This window comes from Mirounga leonina, unplaced genomic scaffold (assembly GCF_011800145.1).
Source record: "Mirounga leonina isolate KUSES-001 unplaced genomic scaffold, KU_Mleo_1.0 Mir_173, whole genome shotgun sequence".
Taxonomy (NCBI): domain Eukaryota; kingdom Metazoa; phylum Chordata; class Mammalia; order Carnivora; family Phocidae; genus Mirounga; species Mirounga leonina.
Window position 1 is genome coordinate 4,967,230 of NW_023270447.1, and position 20,313 is coordinate 4,987,542.

At 41.4% G+C, this 20,313-nt stretch overlaps 1 protein-coding gene across 1 annotated transcript in view; it reads right to left on the minus strand.

Moving 5' to 3' along the window:
• NTNG1 (netrin G1) overlaps window positions 1–20,313 on the minus strand; it is a 315,404-nt gene that overhangs the window by 72,257 nt on the left and 222,834 nt on the right. The window contains exon 4 of the mRNA XM_035017896.1: window positions 10,776–10,948. Within this exon, the coding sequence (XP_034873787.1) occupies window positions 10,776–10,948 (173 nt within the window). The remainder of the gene's footprint in view (window positions 1–10,775; window positions 10,949–20,313) is intronic.

Consider the following 20,313-nt stretch of genomic DNA (forward strand, 5'->3'; position numbering starts at 1 on the left):
TTCCTGACCCGACACTTCAGCCAACTCTCTTTGCTGCAGTGTGACAGTGACTTGGTACTGAATCTTTCCTTTTTTTTTTCTTTGTAAATCCCCTGTTGAGTGAGGTGTGATGGCAGCATCTTAATTTTAGAATCAATTGCAGAAGCTCCAAATTTCCCCGTGATTGAAAATCCAGCTCCATTGGAACGGCTTGCCTTTTGTAATCCGTCAAAGACAATGGGAGTTGGGGTGGCAGGAAGAGACCTTCCGGGTGTTTTCAAACTTACGCGGAGTTAGAGGGCCATGCATAATGCAAGGCGAAGTTCTCAGGCTGTTTGGCCAGATGCAGTGGAGAGCAAACCTGCAAGACTGTTTGATGCAGTACTTGCTGTGGCTGAATACTCTAGAAAGGTGCAGAAATGTTTCCATTCCTTTGGGGATGCCAGTGCAGGGAGAAATGTTCACTGCAGCTATACAGAGCTCGCCAAGCGAGGCTATTATGAGATCCTATTTTCCTCCTGAAGATGTTTTCTATTACCTAGCATTTTGGATGCTTAAAATTCAGCCTCTTCCTCATTTTGTGGCTTACAATTTTTTGAGGTGCTGCCATGTGAGTCACTTTCTGTTCCATTGCTGTAAAATGGGAATTGCTTGGAAAAGATTTTTAAACTTCTCATTGGGATAAAGATTTTTGAAGTAGCAAATAACTGGACACCAGGGGATGCCCATTAGTATGTTTTCAAATGTTACGTTTTTTTTCCCCAAATGGTCCTTATTGTAATGTCCAAACACCTTGCTTTTCGTTCCCTATACACAACTAAAGAATTTAATAAACCCATTACATCCATTAAAAAGGCTACAAGCAAGCTGTGAGGAGTCTTCCAGATGCCTAAGGAATAAGACAAGAAGGCTACAATTCATTTCATGAAAGGTGGGTTTCTTTGGGCTCTCAAAAGGATGAATCAGTGAATACAATTTCATCTTACAACAGTGACAGTGCCTATAAACTATGGGAATGAGAGTCAGATTATGCACAGGAAAGCTGTCTAGACACACGTTGGCAAGTGACAAGTGTTATGTAAAGAATATTTTTACATTTAAAAATTGAGCTTGGACGGGCGCCTGGGTGGCTCCGTTGTTAAGCATCTGCCTTCAGCTCAGGTCATGATCCCAGGGTCCTGGGATTGAGTCCCACATCGGGCTCCCTGCTCTGCGGGAAGCCTGCTTCTCCCTCTCCCACTCGCCCTGCTTGTGCTCCCTCTCTCGCTGTGTCTCTCTCTGTCAAATAAATAAATAAAAATATTTAAAAAAAAATTGAGCTTGGAAGTTATCTCTTCCCTTCCTCTTCATCTCCCTGATGTGAATTAGCCACTCCCTGTGATTGCGCGCCTCCTTGTGCAGGCCTCCCTGAGAAACTTATCAACTTATATTTGTAATTGTTTGTGTGTTTGCCTGAGAGGTCTGAGAGGCAACCACCATGTCTCATTCCTTTCTGTATTTCTAGTATCTGCCCGGGACAATGCCTGATACAGAAGAGCTGCTCAATGTGTATTTGAGCAAAACTTTATCACTTGTTACCAAGAATTTTCTATCCTAATGAAAATACTTTTGGTCATAGTATGATCTTGTCCCATATAAAATGTTTCACTGAAATATTTCTCAGCATTCAGTATGAATGGATATTTTTGTTCTCTCTGAACATTTCCTCCATTCCAATAGCCAGAGTTATATGATGTACAGATTCCTCTCACAACTTTGCCTTCCAGAAAGTGCAGAGGCTCAAAACGCAACCTGGTGCTCAACTGGGTAAACTCATTTCATATTTAGCTTATTTCCCTTCTATTCCTTCTCTCACACCTTCCTTTTAAACTCTTATTTGGATACTCTTGTTTGTATTTGTCTTTTTCCCTAAGCCAACCTGGAGCAATACAGATGTTGTGGTGTCTAAAGCATATTCAAATATGGGAGGTCTCTTTGAGAAAAAGAATATTAATTTTAAAATATAAAATTAAATAGAAATTGATTTTTTTAAAGTTTAGAAGGATTCTTGTGAGGAATCCTGATATTTAGGCTTCTTAGGTTAGACCCATCTCTGAAACAACCTCAAAAATACTTGTGAAAGATAATAGATGATAGGTAGATAGAAAGGAAGCAAGATACCAGGTAAGCTAATTCAGAAAGAGTAATTTAAAATGAAGAGCAGAAAGGGAGTTAAACAATAATCTCATTGAGCCTTTCACTTTACAAAAGAGGAAACTGAAGGCACAAACAGAAGCAAGAGCCTTGTCCAAGTCAACACCTTTATATTCAACACTGGAACAGGTAATTCCTAATTCTTGTCTGCTGAGACATTGCTAACCTTGCACTGAGGAAATGAAGCCCAGGTATGCATGAGCTTCACCAGAAGGTTCTGCAGTACATGCCATATGAGTTTAATACTACTGCTTCTTCTAGAAGAGAAATGCTACTTCAGTCAGAGACACACATACATGTTGAATAAGCCAAAGGGCTTTGTATGCTAAAAGAATGAGCAGGTGCTCAGCTTATAGGCACTTACGGTTAGTCCCTCCTCCACTGGCCCTCCCCACTCCTATATTTATTTTAATGTTTGTTTTAAAGGAATTCTACTACAATTGGGGGATGAGAACTTAGTAGAATTATATAATTGTTTTCTCCTCCTCCTCCTTCTTGGGATTTTACTAACCATCCCATCAAATAAATGGCTAAAGGGGGCATAGTTAGGCAACATGATGGAGATCTCAAAAATAAACATCCTAATCTTCTGAAGCAGATTGATGTAGTGCTAAAAGCCATAACTTCTTCTGAGAATCAATGCAAAGTCAGCAGCTTTTCATGGAGGAAATCAGAAGGGACACAGATTTGGCATGCCTCAGATTGAGAGGAAATACTGCCCCTGTTTTGATAGATGGCTTGAAAAAAGCCCATCAAGTAGATGACTAGATCTTCAGAAGAAGCTAGGCTGCAGCCATCAGGAGCTATAACTCCAAAAAACCCAGTCAAAGAAGAGGTGGGTGATGAGGAAGAAAACATTCTGCAGCCTCATTTGTATTCTGGAGGAATGATTTCCAATGTCCTTCCAGCCCCAGTCCCTGGTCCCACTGTGTTGATAGGAGGCACAGTGAGTTGTCTACTAGGAACTTGAAAGTGGAGGAAATAAAGTTGCCTTCACAGAATTGTACTGTGAAACCATCATATAGATGATCCAATCAAAGACAGCTAAAGTCATCTTACAGCAACAGAAGGGGCCTAGGACCTGAGTGTATGTAACAGACTTGACAGAGGTGACATAAACCTGAGGTAACCTATTGACATATCTGAAGAACGGGAGCACAGCCAATCAGAAGGGGGAAGCGTACAAAGAGGACCATTTTCAGGCATATGGTAGCCCTGCTGGCCTACCATTGTCTCAGGAAGAGGGAGGGGTAATCTGTAAGTTCTCAGACCTTCAGTGTTCTGTTGGCATTAGGGAGGCTGACTCTGAGGTAGGATGGGTGTGTCAGGAGGTTTCAGCCTCATGTTATTAGCATTCGAGTCATTAAACTTTCCTGATCCCATGCTTACCATGCAACCTTCTGATTATTATCTGGCTCTGCAAAGAGTCTTAATTACAAGGGAGAGAATACACTGGTCATAAGGACTTAACTCTTCTGAATACCATCACAGTTATTTCATATTCTGGATGAATACATTGGGATTTGGACACAACTTATGTCCCTAGATAGTTGCTATTTCCAAAGGGAGAATTTACTCATCAGGCTGGGATGAGTCCATGCGCTAGATCTCAGTGAAATTATAATGACAATAGCATCTCACTTCATTGTGTGCTTACTATGTGCCTGCCTCTGTTCTAAATACCTTACATGTATTAATCCATTTAATTTTTATCACAACCCTATGAGGTTGGCACTCAGGCTTATTTTACAGATGGGGGAAACTCAAAACACAAAGAGCTTGCCCAAGATCATCAGCTGGGAAGGAAACTGAGATTTGAATCCAGAGGTCCTAGTTCCAGAGCTTGAGCCTATAACCACCACTCTGTACTATCCCTTAATTTATTGTATTTATCTCCAATCTTCAAAACACAAAAACAAAACAAAACAAAACAAAAAACATCTCTGAAAACTAAAAGGTTTTTTTTCTCCCTAAAATTCACCTGCAGCACAACATATCGTGCTCTGAACTAATTTGGTGGCATAACCTGACTGGAAGGGGTATGAGGTAAGAATAATCATGGGTTTGCTGCAGAAATATTAAAATGTTTAATTAAGTGGTGCTATCCCATATTGTGCTGTGGGTATGGTTATAATATACATCTACAATATATGTATTACAAAATCCTAACAATTTTGAATTCCAAATCATACTTGGTCCCATGAACTTCAGGTAAGGATTGTGGATTGGTGGTTGTACATGCATAATTTGGTATTCTGGTTTTAGATATTGGGCCAGCAGCTGCGTTCATATACATAAGGTTCTAAGAGGAAAGTGCTCTCTTATTGTGCTGATGGAATCGGGGTTCTGAGCCTGAAAGGCTGGTGGGCAGAGCCTGATAGTGCTCAAGTCACTGAGGCCATGAATGCCCCTTGGGGAGGTCTGTGAAGATCAGCCAGCCATGAGCACCAATGAAAAAAAAGTGAGTCTTTTTCCCATTTTATTTCCTCTAAAATAGCTGACTCTTCTTTTAGGAGATTGAAGACCCTTGTGTTAGAGCTGCTGAGCTGTGAAGACCACACATTCTAGGTGACATGGGAAGATGGATGGGCGTTCAATGTATCCATGTGCACATTACAGCATTATTTAGGTTTACTTATTCATTGACCAAAAAGTTGATTCCACAGACATTTATAAAGGTCAGGAATACAGTATGGTCCCATTCTCAAATTGCTAACATTTTAGCTCTTGAAGTCAGATAGACCTGAGTTTAAATCTTCTTCTGTAATGCATTCGCTGTGGAACCTTGGGACAACTTACTTATTAATCTCTGTGGCTGTGTTTCCTGATCTGTCAAATGTGGATAAAAATAGTACATACCCCATGAGGACTGTTGTAAGGATTCAATGTAAGAAAGCACTTAAAGCCCTTCACAAAGTATAAAAGCCAATGGTAAACTTAATAAATAGAAGCTACCATTATTATTATTATTACAATTTTGGTTATAGAAAGTCAACCGATTGCAAGTGTACATACACTATCAAGAATCTAGAGTGAAAAGAGCAATTGATTTTGCCTGGGAGGATCAGGTAGGCTGCACTGAGGAGTTGACATCGAGGAGCAGTCTTGAAAAAGGAGAATTATAATAAAGAGTGAGAGAAAGGCAATTGGAAAAAGGAATAAATCCTGTATCTAGCATGTTGACTTTGAGATCTTCGTAGACAGGTGGAAAAATCAATCTGGATTCACAAGAAGGATTCCAGACTATAATTGACTGATTACTATTAAACCAGTATTACTAAGAACTAAAACCACAGGAATAGATGGAAAGGAAAAGGAAAAAAAAACTGTAGACTGAGAAGAGGCGGGCTGGAGAGCTTGAAAATTTAAAGCAAGGGCAGACGGGGAGCCTTTGAAGGCAAAGAAATAACAAGCAGAAATTTAGGAAGAGAAGTAGGAGAGATCAGGTTTAGATAAAACTGGCTTGTTTAAGCAGGTGTCAAAAGGTTCATACCCCAGTGGAGAACAGAGGAAGTCACTGAACTTTAACCTGAGAAGCAATATAGTGCAATGTGCAGTCCTTGGAGTCAAGACATACGTTGGTTCAAATCCTCCTTCTCACCCTGACTAGTCGTGGAAACCTTAAACAAGATACTTCCGCTCAGCAGTCAGCAGATTCCACATCTATAAAATGAAACTAATAGCATCTATCTTATAAGAGTGTTGTGAGTTAAGAATGAACTAATGCATGTAAAGCACTTAGGAAATTGTCTGGATAATGACACACACATGTGCACACCTGGGAAAATATAAATTGGTCAATGCGAATTTAATACTAGAGAAAATAATAGAACAATCATCAAATTACTTTCCATTACTCAGAGGAGCTCTAGATATTGTGTAACAATTCACGTTGGATTTCTGAACAAATAATGTCAATGTCAGACCAATTTAATTTTCTCTCTTTGAAGAATATTAGTCTGTGTAGGTAAGAAGAAAGTGAAAGATTGAACGCAGCAGAACTGAATGGGCTTTCTGTCTGTCTTCATGACATTTCTATCACTATGCTGTAGAAATTGTTTAGAGCAAAAGGTCCCCAAAACAGTGTTTTATAGAAAGTTATTAAGTGTTCCATGATCAGTTATGTTTGGGAAACACAGGGTAAAATAGGTTACTTTACTATAGGATTCTCAGATGTTTTTAATAAGGTAATATGAATGTCTTAGAGTCCTTTTTTAAAAATTTTATTTATTTATTTGACAGAGAGAGAGACACAGCGAGAGAGGGAACATAAGTAGGGGGAGTGGGAGAGGGAGAAGCAGGCTTCCCGCGGAGCAGGGAGCCCGATGTGGGGCTCAATCCCAGGGTCCTGGGATCATGACCTGAGCCAAAGGCAGACGCTTAATGACTGAGCCACCCAGGTGCCCCAAATGTCTTAGAGTCTTTATAGTTTACAGCATTTTCCAAACTTATTTGCCATTGAATTCTTTAAAAGGTCATAGAACACACCTTTGGAAGCAGAGGTGTAGGTAATATTATAGTATCTTTCTTAAAGTTATAGTTCCTAAAGGTTGATTGTTGAGTTTTCAGCATCTATATGTAGAAAAATATTGTGTGTTATTCCATAAGGATCAGAAATTTAAAGAGGTGTTACTTAATACTTTTATTCATGAGCTGGACAATAGCAATCAAGTGAATCATAACGAAGCATGAAGTTGGACAGAGTTGCTATCTACTTGAAAGGCAGACATGAAATTCAAAGGACACTGAGAATACTATCAGAAATAGAATGAAGATCAACAGGGAGAAGAAAGATGTCTTATAGAAAAGGCATAAGCTTTGTAGAGAAATAAGGAAAACATTTTTTCATATATATATATATGGCTTTAAAAGGCCAAGAAAACACACTGGGTCTCCAAGGAAAAGCATGGTGTATAAAGATATAATCACAAGAGTTATTACTTCTGCCTTTGACAAGTCATTGTATTGAAAAGCATAGGGACATGTGATGTGTCTCACAGAGTATAGGGACGGCTCTACTTTAGAATGCTATTATTCTGTATTCTTCTCTCCTGGCTCTATACACTTCTCACAAAAGTGGCCTTGAAGATGCTCCAGAATTCAGGACTTTCAAAGTCCTAGATTCCTGGCAAAGTCTTGGTTTAGGGTACCTCTGAGTGGTGGGTTAACTGTCTATGAAGGGAGATCTTTTAAGTTCCTGGTTTAATGAAGTTCTCTGAGTTCTTCTGGCAAGAGCGGGCAGGAACTGACCTTCCTATTAAAAAATGATCCTGGCTGTTGAGATTCTGCTAAATCAAGAGATTACCCAGGATGCATGGCGTTTCTAGGCCATTTAGGAGTTGATGTTGAGGGTTCAGAGATTGTAGCCACTCTTTTTATACTTCTTGGGTTTTGTATTAGGATATGGCATATCCTAAGTGTTCCTCTTAAATGACTCATGATGCACCACCTAGAGTTCTGTGTGTGTGCATATCTGTGCACACAAGCATGTATGCATATGTGTAAGAAAAAGCTGCTATGAAATGAGAGTCAGTGCCAGAAGTCCCATGCTTGGCTGACATCTCCACACTAAAAAATTAGAGGACTTCAAGGGCAAGCAACCCAGTAAAAGACATGAAAATCTTATTATATAAAAATGGAATTTGATGATGTTAATCTGGAGAAGAAAAGAAATTGGGGTCAATACAGCTCTTTTACTACTTAAAGAGAAAAAACTCTTTGGAAATTACGAAATACTCAAGAAACAGGTGAACTACTAAGAAATAGGTTTTATAACAATTAAAACTGTCCAATAATGAACAAACATGCCTTATGAAAAAAAATCCTAAAATTAAAATTATTTTTGAACACTTATTTTGTGACAGGTGTTATGCTGAACACATTACATGCAGTAGCCTACTCAATTCTCTTAAAATCCCTGTGAGGTAAGAACTGCTATTATTCTCGCATTACAGATGGGAAACTGAGTGTTGGAGAGGTTAGTTTACTTTTTCAAGGTCACACAGATAGTGAATAGATAAACTGTATTTGATCCTGTAAGCTGTGTACTAAACCACTGAATTGCTTATTTCCATCCTTAGACATTTTAAAGCACAATCTGATGTTTCAGAAATTTAGTTTAGGGGGTTCTTACCATTGTAAGGCTTTTCCATTGCAAGACTGAACCACTGCAGTCATCTCTAAAATCTTTATCTAATTTCTGCCATATTGAAGACTGAAACATTGAATTGAGCCTCCGTGGGCATTGTATCCCTCTGTCACCTTCGTATTTTATTTTTAAAAAAGGGGGGGGGGTGCCTGGGTGGCTCAGTCGTTAAGCGTCTGCTTTTGGCTCAGGTCTTGATCAGGGTCCTGGGATCGAGCCCCGCACTGGGCTCCCTGCTCAGCGGGGAGCCTGCTTCTCCCTCTCCCACTCCTCCTGCTTGTGTTCCCTCTCTCGGTGTGTCTCTCTCTGTCAAATAAATAAATAAAATCTAAAAAAAGAAAATGGGAAAAAGTCTAGAGAAGGCGAGTAATAACTAAGGGATAGGTGGGCAATGGAGTCCACAAAGAAAATTGCAAGAGGTTGCATTCCTTTGGCCAGGGAGTAATTGGTGATCTTCGGCAATATGCAAAAGATTCGGGGTACATCATCTCCACGGAGAATATAACAAAAATATCCATTGCAGTGAAAAAGCTTGGCTGGCGCAAGAAGGGGTCCCCAGTGAAAATGTCTTGAAGTAGACAAGACTTTTAAGCTCAGTTATGGGTAGAAGAACAGTCGTGTGAGACTAGAAGCCAATGAAGCGCAGTTCAGCCCACCTGGCTTTCTGGTCGCCTTGACAAGTTGGCCGGCCCGGAGGTTGAGCCAGAATGCTAGCAAGTGTTTGTGAACCTTCCTCGGTTCTGTCCTGTCCCACTAAAGAAGCAGCAGACACTGAAAATGAAATTGGAGCTGCTTTCACTTAGGAAAACCTTTAAAGTAAATATGACAAGTGTGGTGATAGGGATTCTTGGTAGCCAGCCAGAGGGGTTCACCAACAAATAACCTCATGATTCCTACTGAATTCATGAGTCTATGGGCCTGAACAATTGAGGACAGCCAAAAGAGTCTCTGTTAATAAAATCGCCTTAAAAAAATCAACATTTCTGCTCAACAGAGCTTTATGTATTAATTTTAGGAGCTAGACTGTCCATTTTTTTCTTTAACACAGAAAGAAACTGAATACCCTTGCAAATAGGGATTTTTTTTTTTTAATCTTTTGAAGAATATTTTTTTCTGCTTCATAGAAATTTTATCATAATTTCATGCCCCCATACTTCATGGCTTGTTACTCGCTCCATTACTCTTACATTTAACTTGATAAGGTCCTGGATCCTGTGATATTAGTTTTTAGGTTTTGTCTTCTCACAGCTGCTGCTTTGAAGAACCTGATAACATTCTTAGCCTCGCACAGAGCCAGTGGCTTTTCGAGCCCTCATTCTCCTGCTGCTCACTATCCCGCTATTTCTGTTACTTTTCACTTCATGGGTATATTCTCAACTTCACCCCTCCTCTACTTTTGAAAGAGGGCAAACCTGGGGCTTTTGCAAGTGGCTAATGGGTCCATCCATGGAATTGGGCAGTTTATTGTGGAAATAACCATGTCTCTCCCTGAGCATGTCAGAGCATGTTTTCCTCTGGATCTTTAGGGATTTTAGTGGGGCGCACATGAATGGTAATGGGGCATCTCTCATGGTTCCTGGAAGCACTGATAAGGCCTGTGTTCTTTTCACCTGAACTTGGACATTCCTTTTCTTACTGTAGTACCTGCAGGCCTGCAGTCATGCTCCGTATCGGAAGGTGGCTTCTACTGACAGGATCCATGCCAGGCATGACCTCAGCTGCTGGCATTTGGAAAAAGCCAATTATTTCACCGGGCAAAGTTGGGCCATAGTCAAAATCAGACAGGGAAGCATCTTCTGGACAAAGCTTCCCTCAAGTAATCCAGTAGGGGAAATGGGATTAGAAACATTTAGAGAATTTCCCGAGTTGCTTATGGCTAAAATTAAGTTCCTGTTGGGAGTTTTGAAGGCTGTTTTTATTTTTTTATTTTTTTATTATTTTTTTATTTTTTTTTAAAGATTTTATTTATTTATTTGAGAGAGAGAATGAGATAGAGAGAGCATGAGACGGGGGAGGGTCAGAGGGAGAAGCAGACTCCCTGCCGAGCAGGGAGCCCGATGCGGGACTCGATCCAGGGACTCCAGGATCATGACCTGAGCCGAAGACAGTCGCTTAACCAACTGAGCCACCCAGGTGCCCCAGGCTGTTGTTATTTTAATAGGAAATTAATTTGGGGGAGGAAAACAAATATCTCTTGTCTCACCCACTTAGAAAAAAATCTCTCCTGATTTCCATCATTTCCCAACACATTTGATGTGAATGTTGGAAGACTGAATTTAACAGATGATCTGAGTGTGAAAATGTGCTTACAAGTGGTGAAATAGAAACTAAAGCTTTGGCTGCATTTTGGAGAGGAATAGGATAACCGTAAGAGTAGAAGCACAATTGCAAGTGAAGTTGAGAGGAACTATCAGCTCACCTTGCACAGAATACAGTGTTAGAGAGCAAAGTTACTCACAGGTATTTGCAGTGCCTTTAGGGATGGGGAGATATGAGCCTGGACTCCAAGGTCGGCCCTGATAATTCTTCTTGCATTTCCCACAGTCTGGACCTGTAGTGTTGTGCTCGCATTCACAGCTCAATTTGCTGTTGTCATACACACACACAGTGGCGTGGAGGTTGCATTTGCACCTAAGCAGAGGAGAGACAAGAGTCCATTGTAAGTCAAGCTGGTCTTAGCGACCACGGAGGCTTTACCCATCCATCTCCTGGGGTGGTAGCTCCTACACCCTGCAGTGCTTGCGCTCCATAGAGGCTCTGGGCAAAATGTAGGTCTGTACGCCCTACCCTCAGAACCTTTTCAACAAGGGGGGAGGAGTGGGGTTAGGACACAGTCTGTCTCATACCACACTTTGAGGAATCCTAATACCAGTCATTATGCTCAGTGGGGACCTGAAGGTCCCGTAAGACAAATGTGCTACAAAATCAAGGGTTTCCCAACAGGTGTCCAAAATATTGCCACCAGTGAGCAGTTTTCTGGCAATATTAGCAAATCTATGACAATTTCGTCTGGGTTTGAAGAGCAATGTTATCTTCCGTTTTTCCTTAAACCAGAAAGACAATTCTTACTTGTTTGAAAGGAAAGATAACCATGAAGATGATTTGCTATTCAGGCTTATTTTATAGACCCACAGAGATCATAATCATAGTGCCCACATTCTGGGCTCTAAAATGACATTACCCCAGATCAAAAGTTTTTCCCACCAAGGCCTCTAATCAATCTGAGTAGTCCTTAGATTTCCTAGTCATGGCAAATAAGGTAATTACAGAGGTCGTTCAGAAATGGTCCCAATGACTTAGAAGCCTAGAAAATAAAAAAGACTGTAGGTGGCAGGGGTTTGAGGTCATTAGCAAATGCCTTGCCTTTGGTGCTTGTGCAGAGAGCTGTGATATATGAGAGGCAACAATAGAATATGCAATTTCCACAAAAATACATTCCCCTATCCAGTCTTGCACAGTAAAATTGCAAAGGTCCACTGGATATTTGTTGAGGTAGCAGGTTATAAATTGTAACATCCCAAGCCCACAGGCCGCCTGGGAAAGTAAAACCTAGGTTGACAGGATGACCATGACCAGAGGCCAGAACAGTGTATGCAGGAAGCGATGTGTCCACACAAAGGGGAGAACTAGGACACCCGAGACGGTGGATAAAGGATCAAGACCTGTCAGACCTGTGTGTGTGTAGATGTGTGTGCATTTTTAAACTGGTCTGGCCTCTTCCAGAACTAGGACAAAAACATAGAAAGCCAAATTTCATAAAGACAAGGAAAGTTGGTAGTGTTTTACATTTGCTTTCCTTTGTGGGGGATGTCATGAATTGGAAAAAGTAACAGTAGTCTTTCTTAGGTAGGAAAATAAGATTCTTTAAGAACTGATGTTGGGGGGCGCCTGGGTGGCTCAGTTGTTAAGCGTCTGCTTAACCAACTGATGTTGGTTTCTATAATGTCTGTATAGTGACATCCAAGTTTCTGTCTTGTACACGGATGATCTGTTTGGAACACAGACCCATACTACGGCAAGGAAGTGAAGGAATGTCCAAGACCATTACTGAGACTATTACTGGGCTCTCTTCTAACTAAAAGGTGTAGCCCCTAAATTAATGCCCACTCCCCAGCCCCCCACAAACCTCCCTGGATAAGATCACACTTCTCCTTCATCAGGGGTCTGCTACAATTTGCAATACTTGTAGCTATACTCTGCCCTCTGTATAGTTATAAATTGTAATAAGCTGAAAGGCTACTATTTAAACAATACCTATTCAATTTAGATACATAGACAGAACCTTTAAAATTAACGTGTACAGTCTTCTAAAAAGATAAGAGAAAAATAATTCAGTTAAGTGAAATAGTGTTTAATTATGAGCTAGATCTTATAAGAGTTTCTTCTATGCAGGGAGTCACTTGTGTTAAGTTGCTTATGAAAGGATCTTTCCCATTCCAACATTAGCACCTTTATTTATGGGTGTGTTTTTATATGTGGAAGATGTTAGAAACCTAGGTGACAGAAGCAACAGCCTATACTGACTTAGCACCCTATCTGGTGTTAAAAATTCCAAGTGAGGAAATGCACAATATGACCCCAAAGAGTATGCTTGTTTCGTATGGGAAGACCAAGAATATAAGTAGTAATTGTAAATTGGATTAAATATCTTTTTTTTTAAGATTTTATTTATTTATTTGAGACAGAGGGAATGAGAGAGAGAGAGAGAGCACATGAGAGGGGGGAGGGTCAGAGGGAGAAGCAGGCTCCCCGCCGAGCAGGGAGCCCGATGCAGGACTCGATCTCGGGACTCCAGGATCATGACCTGAGCCAAAGGCAGTCACTTAATGACTGAGCCACCCAGGCCCCCCTACTTTAGCAACTTTTTTTAAAAAAAATTTTATTTATTTATTTGAGAGAGAGAGAATGAGAGAGAGCACATGAGAGGGGGGAGGGTCAGAGGGAGAAGCAGACTCCCCGCTGAGCAGGGAGCCCGATGCGGGATTCGATCCCGGGACTCCGGGATCATGACCTGAGCAGAAGGCAGTCACTTAACCGACTGAGCCACCCAGGCACCCTGGATTAAATATCTTTTAACTGTTAATACTTTCATACTTGTAGTCACTTTCTGAGTTACAGGCCATTTCCATTTTAAAGACTTTATATTTGCTGAGAGAATATTCTTTGAATAACAATAGAAGGTGAAAGAAAAATAGGTGACTGCTTAGTCTTATTTCTCTCAGATTTCTTCTCATTAATGGCTCATCCTCACCTGTTCAAAAGCTAATCATTCAAGGCTCAACTCAATCCACTCTTCCCTGTTATCTATCCTGCTCACTGTAGACACCCTGAGCTCGATCTTCTGATTTCCTTAAATGCTTCTGTTTATTTGGGTTGGTTGGCTGGTGCTTAAAGGCTCTTTAAGCTTTTAAAATGTTGACTCATTGCATAAATCTCTCCCATCCTAAGGGAAGAACTACCCACCTTGTACCCTGGTCTTCTTTTTCAGCTACCTCTTTAACACTCTCCTCTCCCTTCTTGAGTTTCCTATACCTGAATTTTCCATTTTTTACCTCCCACTCTCTCTTTCTCACCAACCACGGCCTCTTTTGCCAAGATCATCCATGATCTCTTTGTTGAAAATCCAATGGATACTTTTCTTTGCCTTATTTGACCTCCCAGCGGTATTTGAATCTGTGGACCACTCCTTTTCCCCTGACACTTTGTCCTTGCTGGATTGTCAAGCTCATTTTCAGAACCCTCTTTTTGTGTTCTCTTTATGTTCTCTTCTTGGGGTCCTGGCCCAGCACTGTCAGCCTAAGTGACTCTCTTTGGACACTTTTTTTTTTGTTTGTTTGTTTTTAAGATTTTATTTATTTATTTGAGAGAGAGAGAGAGTGAGTGAAAGAGAGAGAGAGAGAACACAAGCTGTGGGTGGGGGCAGAGGGAGAGGGAGAAGCAGACTCCCGCTGAGCAGGGAGCCCAATGTGGGGCTTGATCCCAGGACCCTGGGATCATGACCTGAGCCAAAACAGACGCAAAACCAACTGAGCCACTCAGGTGCCCCCTTTGGACACTCTTAATACAGGTTGTCCCTTCAATTTCCTCTGTGATCCTTAATGCCTTTGAGTTATAGCAAACTTGTATTCTAAAGCAAACTCCCATAATCTTCCCCCACCCTGAAATAATAAGCACATGCAAAATAAGCTTAAACATTTGAAAACATTTTAGGGGATTCAGAGATTTTCTGTTACCCAGAGGGATCCATAGAACCCTTCCCTCCATTATTACCAGGTGAAGATTATCTGATCGACATGTTGATAAATCCTGTATCTATATTTCCATCCTGGAGCTCTCTTGGGCATGTCAAACTCAACAGATCCCAAACTGAATTCTGAGGCTTGCCTCTCTTACTCCTCCTTCTGGGGTTTCTGTTTTAGTACATTGCATCACCTTTCAGGGAGCTGGTTGAGAATGCCTCCCTCTTTCTTTCCTAGACTATCTAACTTGTCATTGCTCCGTCTCTCACCAAGTTCTGAGATCCCTCCTCTTTGATAACTCTCAAATACATACAGTTCTAGCCATTGCCACCACCCTAGTTGAGATCGCCATCATCTTTGATCTGCTTTATTACAATGGCCTCTGAACAGACTTAACTGCCTCCACTCATGCTCCTCCCTAGCCCAGTCTCAAGACAACAGTCAAAATAATCCTTTACACAAAAATACTGGGGTCATCCTGGCTTAGAACCATTGCAAGACTTGTCACTATTCTTTTTTTTATTTTATTATTTTATTTTATTTTTTTAAAGATTTTATTTATTTATTTGAGACAGAGAGAATGAGAGAGAGAGAGCACATGAGAGGGGGGAGGGTTAGAGGCAGAAGCAGGCTCCCTGCCGAGCAGGGAGCCCGATGCAGGACTCGATCCAGGGACTCCAGGATCATGACCTGAGCTGGAGGCAGTCGCTTAACCACCTGAGCCACCCAGGCGCCCCTTATTTTATTTTTTTAAAGATTTTATTTATTTGACAGACACAGCTAGAGAGGGAACACAAGCAGGGGGAGCGGGAGAGGGAGAAGCAGGCTCCCGGCTGAGCAGGTAGCCCAATGCGGGGCTTGATCCCAGGACACTGGGATCATGACCTGAGCTGAAGGCAGATGCTCAACGACTTGTCACTATTCTTAAAATAGAGTCCAAACTCTGTAACGTGGACTCCAAGTCCCTTCGAAGTTGGTGTCTCCTCCTTAATCTGGTCTCATCTGCACCACTAGCAACACTACTCGATTCTTCACACTTTCACTTCAGGTGATCTTATAAACTTTTCCTTCTGCCGGGAACATTCTACTCTACTACCTCTACTTCTCTTATCTGCAAAATTCTTAACATTCAGGTGTCAGCTTGTAAATTTCAGTGCCTGGCTCCTAAATGACATTCAAAAACCATCCACTGGTCAACTATCGGAGTGCTTCTCTGACCCACCAGTATGCCTTTTCTATGTGCTCCTGTGACCCTGGCAAGGCCAGTCACATGATAAAGCCATCTCTGCCTTAGACATAAACCGTGTTGTCATTGCTTCTTCTTCTCTCACCTTTACTGGAGTGTAAATGCCTGGAAGCCACAGTCATGTTTGCCTTATTTAGTGCTACATCCCTAGCACTTGTCAGGGTGCTCAGCACATAATAAGTACTTAAAAAACACTTGACTGATAAACAAATGATTAATAAGCAAGTAGACTCTCTGAAAGGCAGAACTTCATGGGTCCATCCTACTATGTCTGGCATGGTAATGGACTAAAAATAGAGAATTAATAGGCATTGCACTCAATTAAACAGTCCATGATGTGTGCTAAAAACTGCCAAATGCCCTTATCATTGGTTTTCATAACTAACCTTATAATGGGCAAAGGGAACTCTATAAAATTGGTAAGACTTTGTAAACACTATTTAATTTAAACTCCAGAGAATTTGCCAAATGCCTGAAACCTAACACAAGAAAAAAAATGTCTGAAATACTCAGGAAAATAACACAGTTTAGAGGAGAAAAAAAACAAAAAAAACAAAAACAAAAGCAGAGCATTTGTATGGCATAATTATTCTGGAATGTGCGTCTTTTGGCTTCAACTTCTCATGCAGGGATGACTGGCCTGGTTCGGGCAGTTTGGCAATGTTGCTTGGGCCCTGGCGGACACTGGAACTTCCCCAGCAGTAAATCTGTTGACCTAGCCCAGCTTCGTGGCTGTCTTTCCTCCATCCTCATGTCGACTGTTGTGCCTGGGCTGAGCACATGAGAGTGGATGCCGAGGTATCACAACACTGCTCGGTATTGGAAAATGGCTCCCTTTCATTATCCACAGTTTGGTCTGTTCACATCACCCCATTCCAATCAGATGCTGAAATTCTTTATTTAGAGGCCCTGCCAGAGTAGCTTTTCCTCCAGCAGAAAAAAATAAAAAATGGATGTCATAATGCTGGGAGACTGCCCTCAATTCCTGGGGCTGTGACCTCCAGCGTTGCAATGGGGTGGAGGGCAGATTTCCGTGGCATGCACTTGTCTGTGACAGATTCATTATCCACTTCCATGGTCATCCCGCTCCCACGTCTACTGTCACAGTGGGCGGGGGAAGAGCTGCACGAATGGAGACCTAACAGGCTTTGCTAGCAGTGAAAGATCTGATGTTCTGGAGAGCCAAGCCTATTCGCCAATTCTGTTTACACACATAGAACTCACACCAAGATACTGCAGATAGAATTGACTTGCTTGTACTTGGAAGATCCACTTGTGGGTAAGTGACAAACTGCACACACTGTGAAATAAGGGCATTGCTAGGACAGACTTACAAAAAGAGTGAGCTCTATTCTGTGATGCAAGTGATGAAAACCCGTGTATTCTTGCTTTCAACCAGGTCTGCACTTCCTGTATTTTAGTGACCAGCTGTCATGAGTCAATTTAATCTTGCTTATAAAAAGGCTCCAACGTTTAGATCTCTGCCACCTGCCAGTAGGTATGAAAAACCCATACAGTCTGCCTGTTTTTTTTAAAGATAATTTAATATATTTATTCTGGGAAGCATGTTATCCACCAGAATTTCCTGTGAGTTAGAGGTCTATATATATATAATCTATTACTAGTGTTTCAAATAGAGGTACCAAGACAGAGAAGTTTGGAACTGACCCTTTCTGAAGCAAAACAGGAAGGGAAGCCAGGCTTGCTGCCTTGAAAGTCAGGGATTGGGCTACTTTTGTGCCAGAGGAGGATTCACCATGAAGTGAATGAAGTTTAGCATCAGGGCCCTTTCAAGGCCTTGGGGAAGACCTAGCCATGCATCCATGTGCTTTTGTATAATTCTCACAAATGAGATATTTTTGCATTTTTTCAATCAGTGAAGGTGTTTCCTTAATGAGAGCACCCCTCCAGCCCCAAAGGGTGTCAGTTTCAGGCCTTACAAAGCCTCCATCAGCCTTTGGTTGCACCCCCTGCCTTGGATTGTCAGCAGCTACACAAATGCTTTTAGAAAATGAGTTAGCACAAAGACTGGAGCTTTGAAGATGTCTTTTTCAAAAGGTGATAAATTATAAAATGCTTTTCACATACTTTTTCTGCCTCTGCAGCCCCTTGACCTTTCTCTTTTCACTCTGACACATGAATTTTTGGTTTCCACCTCAACACATTATTTGCAATAGGGGATCTGCAGCAACATTATTTAGAAATTATGAGTTATTGATTATGAAATCAGATGGCCCACGTTCAAATCCCACCTTTGCCACTGACTTGTGAGGCCATTGGATAAGCGACTTCACAAACACACAAACAAACAGAACTAATGTTGACTGCATACTTCCAAGTCCCTGGCATTGTGCTTAGCGCTTTTGCATATTTCACACATTATTTTGTACAAACCTCACAATAGTACTGTGGGATTAGCACTAACTACAGATGATGCATTTGCATCTTGACGGTCTAAGAAACCCACCTCTCCCAGCTAGTATGAGATGGAACAGAGATTTAGACCGTGGGCAGCCAGGCTCCAGAACTCTGCTCTTACCACCAAAAGTGGAATGTTGTCTTTCTAAGTATGGCTAGGCTTCAGCTGACTCATCTGGAAAACAGGGACAATAAATGGGTATGTTTCAAAGAACAGTTTTGGGAATTGAATAGATAATGTACGCATGACCTTAGGACAGTACGTGACACAAAGTTCTTAATAAATGTTAGTTTCAGTTATTATTATTTCTATAGTTACTACTCCTACTACCATCACTGGAATGGGCTGATTCATTCTGTAAGCCTTAATTCATAACGAATTCTTTGGATAGTGCCATGAGAAGGCCGATAGGATTCAAAACCAGAAGATGACATAGAGCCCTAATCTCCAAGAACATACAATTTGTTGAGTAAATAAGATGAAATGCACATAAACTAACTACAGACCATAAAAAGGGTACCACTGAGACCACCAGGGACCATAGGAACAAGCCCCACATGAGAAACATCATGCGCCTGGGGCACTTCGTGTGGGCTGTTATTGCTAACCCTCCTCTCTGACCTTGCAGAACCGGGATGCGGCCCATCACACAAGCCTAACTTAAAAAACAACAGCCGCAGCCCTATCCTGTAGGAAGAGAAACAACCTGGCTCCACAAACCTGAAAGACCCCCGCTTCAAAAAGCACCAATAAGTTGTCTGAGTTGCCTGCCAAAACCAACCAATCAGGACAAGGCACTTTTCTATCCCTTAGTAGCCTAGCGGACCTGAGTGGGAACTTTCCAGGGGACCTTTATATGGGCAGGGCTTCCAGTTTGTTCAGAGAGGCTGGCTTAAGTGCTGTGTGTTGGTGCGGTGTCTCTGTGCAGCTCGAGCTGTAGCTTCAATACAGCCTTGCCTGCGCCTTTGACCTTTGGGTCTGGCTTCATTTCTACCATTGTGGGGCCCAAGATCTGGACTCTGGTAACAATATTCCATCTAATCCTGACAATATAGGAAAATAGGGTGGTAACACTGAGTTGTCTCTCCCCTGACAATGCTGTATTTGCAGTGAAGGGTCAGAGGGACAGCCCCTATCACTGAAGGCAGGCGGAAGAAGGAAACACTTACCACGTTCCACTATACACCTGGAACTGTGATAGGTGCCTCCCGTATGTTATTTCACCTCATGCTCATTACCGCTGGGAGAAGGAGGTATAAGTACCTGTAATTTACAGATGTGGAAAGTTTGGCGAAGAGTAGTAAAGCTATTTGCTGAAAGAAACACTTCTGGTAAGTGGTAGTCAAGAGTCAATTCCAAAGGCCAGGTTCATTCTAGGACATCGCTCCATTTGAGGCAGAACAAAGCAAACTGGTTCATGGAGAGAATTAGACTTGTGGTTCTAAACAGTGATATGATACTTCCACTGTAACACTTGCTACTTAAATTGTGGTCCCTGGATCAGCCCGTTCAGGATCACTCCGAGGGCTTGTTACAAATCTCAGGCTTTCCCCAGACTCACTGAAGAAGGATCTGCACTTTAACCAGATGGCCAGGTGATTTATATGCAGAGTAAAGGTTGAGAAGCACTGCTGAGTCACCAGTGGGTCAAAATCCTGATGAACAGCAAAACTAAAATCATGGGGCATGATCCTTGTGCAAAACTCTCTTCCACCTATATTCAGTTTGGCTTTCTTTGGCCTAAACCTGACTAGCACTAAGGCTCAAGCTGTACTCACAAACTGAATTGACATTTTGTTTGTGAATTCTGTCAAGTCTACTGACCGGCAGATTCATAGATCATATAATAAATAATTTAACTATATTAAAAGCTGTTTATACTTATTAGTCAAAATGGTATTTATTTCCAGAATATATAAGGAGCAGTTACAACTACAATAATAAAAGGGACAAAAAACAAAAGCAAAAACAAAAAAAAAACCCAGTTAGAGAATGAGTGAAGGATCTTAAAAGATATTTCTCCAAAGAAGATATATACAAATGGCCAACAAACACATGAAAAAATCATCCTCATTAGTCATTAGAGAAGTAC